This window comes from Penaeus monodon, chromosome 26 (genome assembly GCF_015228065.2).
Source record: "Penaeus monodon isolate SGIC_2016 chromosome 26, NSTDA_Pmon_1, whole genome shotgun sequence".
In the NCBI taxonomy this organism is placed as follows: Eukaryota; Metazoa; Arthropoda; class Malacostraca; order Decapoda; family Penaeidae; genus Penaeus; species Penaeus monodon.
The window spans coordinates 30,219,852-30,222,351 of NC_051411.1; the positions used below are offsets into that span (position 1 = coordinate 30,219,852).

A 2,500-nucleotide genomic window follows, 5' to 3' on the forward strand; every position below is an offset into this window, starting at 1 on the left:
GATGGATGGGTCTGGTAAAGGAATCTCTAGGCTACCTGCATCCAAGTTAATTGTTGGTGGATCAACTTCGTACAACTGCTCAGAATACTCAGCCCAATGCACCCAAACCCCATCAGGATCTTAGATTATCTGGCCACTTGTTGTGCAGACCAGTCGTCTGTTCAGAGGGTTTTGAGTTCAACTTTCTCAGGGCTTAGTAGGCAGGATGAAGGTCATTTACTGGGAAATGGCTTTCGACGTCCTCTTCAAGATTCCTGATAAAATGTTCCTTATCCCTTCTTAGCCTAGTCCTACACACGAGGGAACAATGCAAATCGCAATCCCATGACAGTTGAGCTACGCGACAGGCATCTGTGACACCTATTGTCTCCTGTGAGATGAAATTCTGTGTTGCTCTTGGGCATTCACCAATTGATTCTTGGGCTGCCTTGAGCATTTCATGCTAGGTGTCCCACAGAAGAACAGGGTCTGTCAGGCCCCTTAGTGCTGTGAAATGACCAGAGATAGCCTCAGCAAACCCCCCTCCTTCCCTCCCAGTTTTTTCAGTTTCTGGGACCTAGCAAAGTCACTGCCAGCATCAGCTCCTGAGTCATGGGGACCGACAGACATCTCATAGCTAGCTCGGTTGTAACTAGATACCACATTGAAGTCACCCAGAACAATACGAATATCTCGCCGAGGACAGCTATATGTCATATGTATGGCGTAAAACATCTCTTTCACATCAAGTTCATAAACATCACTAGGAGCATACACAGCAATAAGAGACATGAAGCCAAATATAAGCTTCAGCTTATACACTCATCGACTGGAGTGACCTCTACTACCGAGGGTTGAAGTCTCCTGGAGATGGCTATGGCTACTTCCTGGAGATGGTGACCATTGCTGCAGTCTGACCAGTAGTAAGTGAAGCCACCTACACTAATCGTGCTACTACCAGGTCTTCTCACCTCCAAGAGAGCAGCCACCTCAACTCGCAACTGCTTCAGCTCCCTCGACAGTAGTGGTAACCGATCAGCCCGCCTGAGGTTTAACCTCGGCAGTCACTCCGGGCGGACGCCACCTCTACCAACCCCACCGACGTTGCCCCGTATAGTAAGGGTTGGCTCGCTGCATGCCCCATAGCCCACCTGTGGGGGACCCGTGGGCATTGCTCCACAAGCCTCACGCCGGGTTGACGGCCGCCGGGACGCAAACGGGACGGCGGGAAACCCCCGCCCATAGACTGAATCCCAATGGTCGTCAACCCAGTAAGAACCAATGCTGCCTTACATGCTGGGTAAGAAGGACGTCTAAAGCAAAACTGCTCCCTTTTCGCACCAGGCTAGCGAGCGGTGGCAGCTGCAACCGAGAAGGCATGCAAAGCGCTTAACTCTTAAGCTTCACATCACCATGAAGCATGAAGCACCCACCCATATATTTGTGTGTGTGTGTGTGTGTGTGTGTGTGTGTGTGTGTATTAAAATGTATTTATATGTATGTATGCATGTATGTGTGTGTATGTATGTATGTATGTATGTATATATGTATATATATATATATATATTATATATATATATATATATATATAATATATATTATTCTTGTTCTGTGTGTGTGGGTGTGGGGTGTATACACACACACATCACACACTACACCACACACACACACACACACACAATATATATATATATATATATATATATATATATATATATATATATATATATATATATACATATGTATGTATATATACATATATATGTATGTATATATATCTACATATATATGTATGTATATGTCACTGATCTCCAAAAAAGACTGGATCGAGCCACCCATGCTCCATCTCCTGAAACTCCGGAGCGCCAAATTTGATTTCCGCCGTCTCAGGAGGCCCAAAAGCCCTGTTGTAAACAATGTAGTGCTGCCGTCACATCGAGGATGCCAAGTTGCAGCGCGTTTGCTTGCACTAACCGTACGGGATCAAAAAAGAGTGAAAGTACTTCAAAGAAGATAACATTTCACAAGTAAGTGCTCGCTTTGAGCCTACCTGGTTTTATACTTAATTTTACAAGCCCAAGATTTGACTTGGTCACCTCTAGGCCACAACTCGAAAACGATCGAGTATGACAGGATTTCATTCAAAGAATTGAGTTCCTGTAACTTAGTTAGCTAAAATTTGATGATAATGAAAGCTAGATATTGATTTAATGAAGATTTAGCAGTCTGAACACTGACACTGAATGCCGACAGATATTAATATTTAACTAGGCCTCGCGCCTAGGATAAGCACTTAGCAGTTGACTTTCAACTACCACAAATAATTAGCTTTCAGTCTCACAGGTTTCCGAAAGATCTACAAAGACGCCAGGAATGGATTCAAAATCTTTGTAGAGAGAATTATAATCCCTCATGTCATGCCACAGTATGCTCACAACATTTTGAAGACTCGTGTTTTGACAAAACTGGGCAAACAGTTCGTTTGAAACAAGATGCAGTACCAACCATCTTTGCATTTCCA

At 44.0% G+C, this 2,500-nt stretch overlaps 1 protein-coding gene across 4 annotated transcripts in view; it reads left to right on the top strand.

Annotated features, from left to right (window-relative positions):
- LOC119590058 (tigger transposable element-derived protein 1-like) overlaps positions 1–2,500 on the top strand; it is a 28,020-nt gene that overhangs the window by 9,316 nt on the left and 16,204 nt on the right. For 2 of the 4 annotated variants that reach the window (XM_037938800.1, XM_037938801.1), the window contains exons 6-7: positions 1,870–2,006; positions 2,323–2,500. The exon at positions 2,323–2,500 is cut by the window's right edge and continues 15 nt beyond it. The exons of the other annotated variants lie outside the window; for them this stretch is intronic. In XM_037938800.1, coding sequence (XP_037794728.1) covers positions 1,870–2,006; positions 2,323–2,500 — 315 coding nt within the window. The remainder of the gene's footprint in view (positions 1–1,869; positions 2,007–2,322) is intronic. 4 annotated transcript variants of the gene reach the window in all.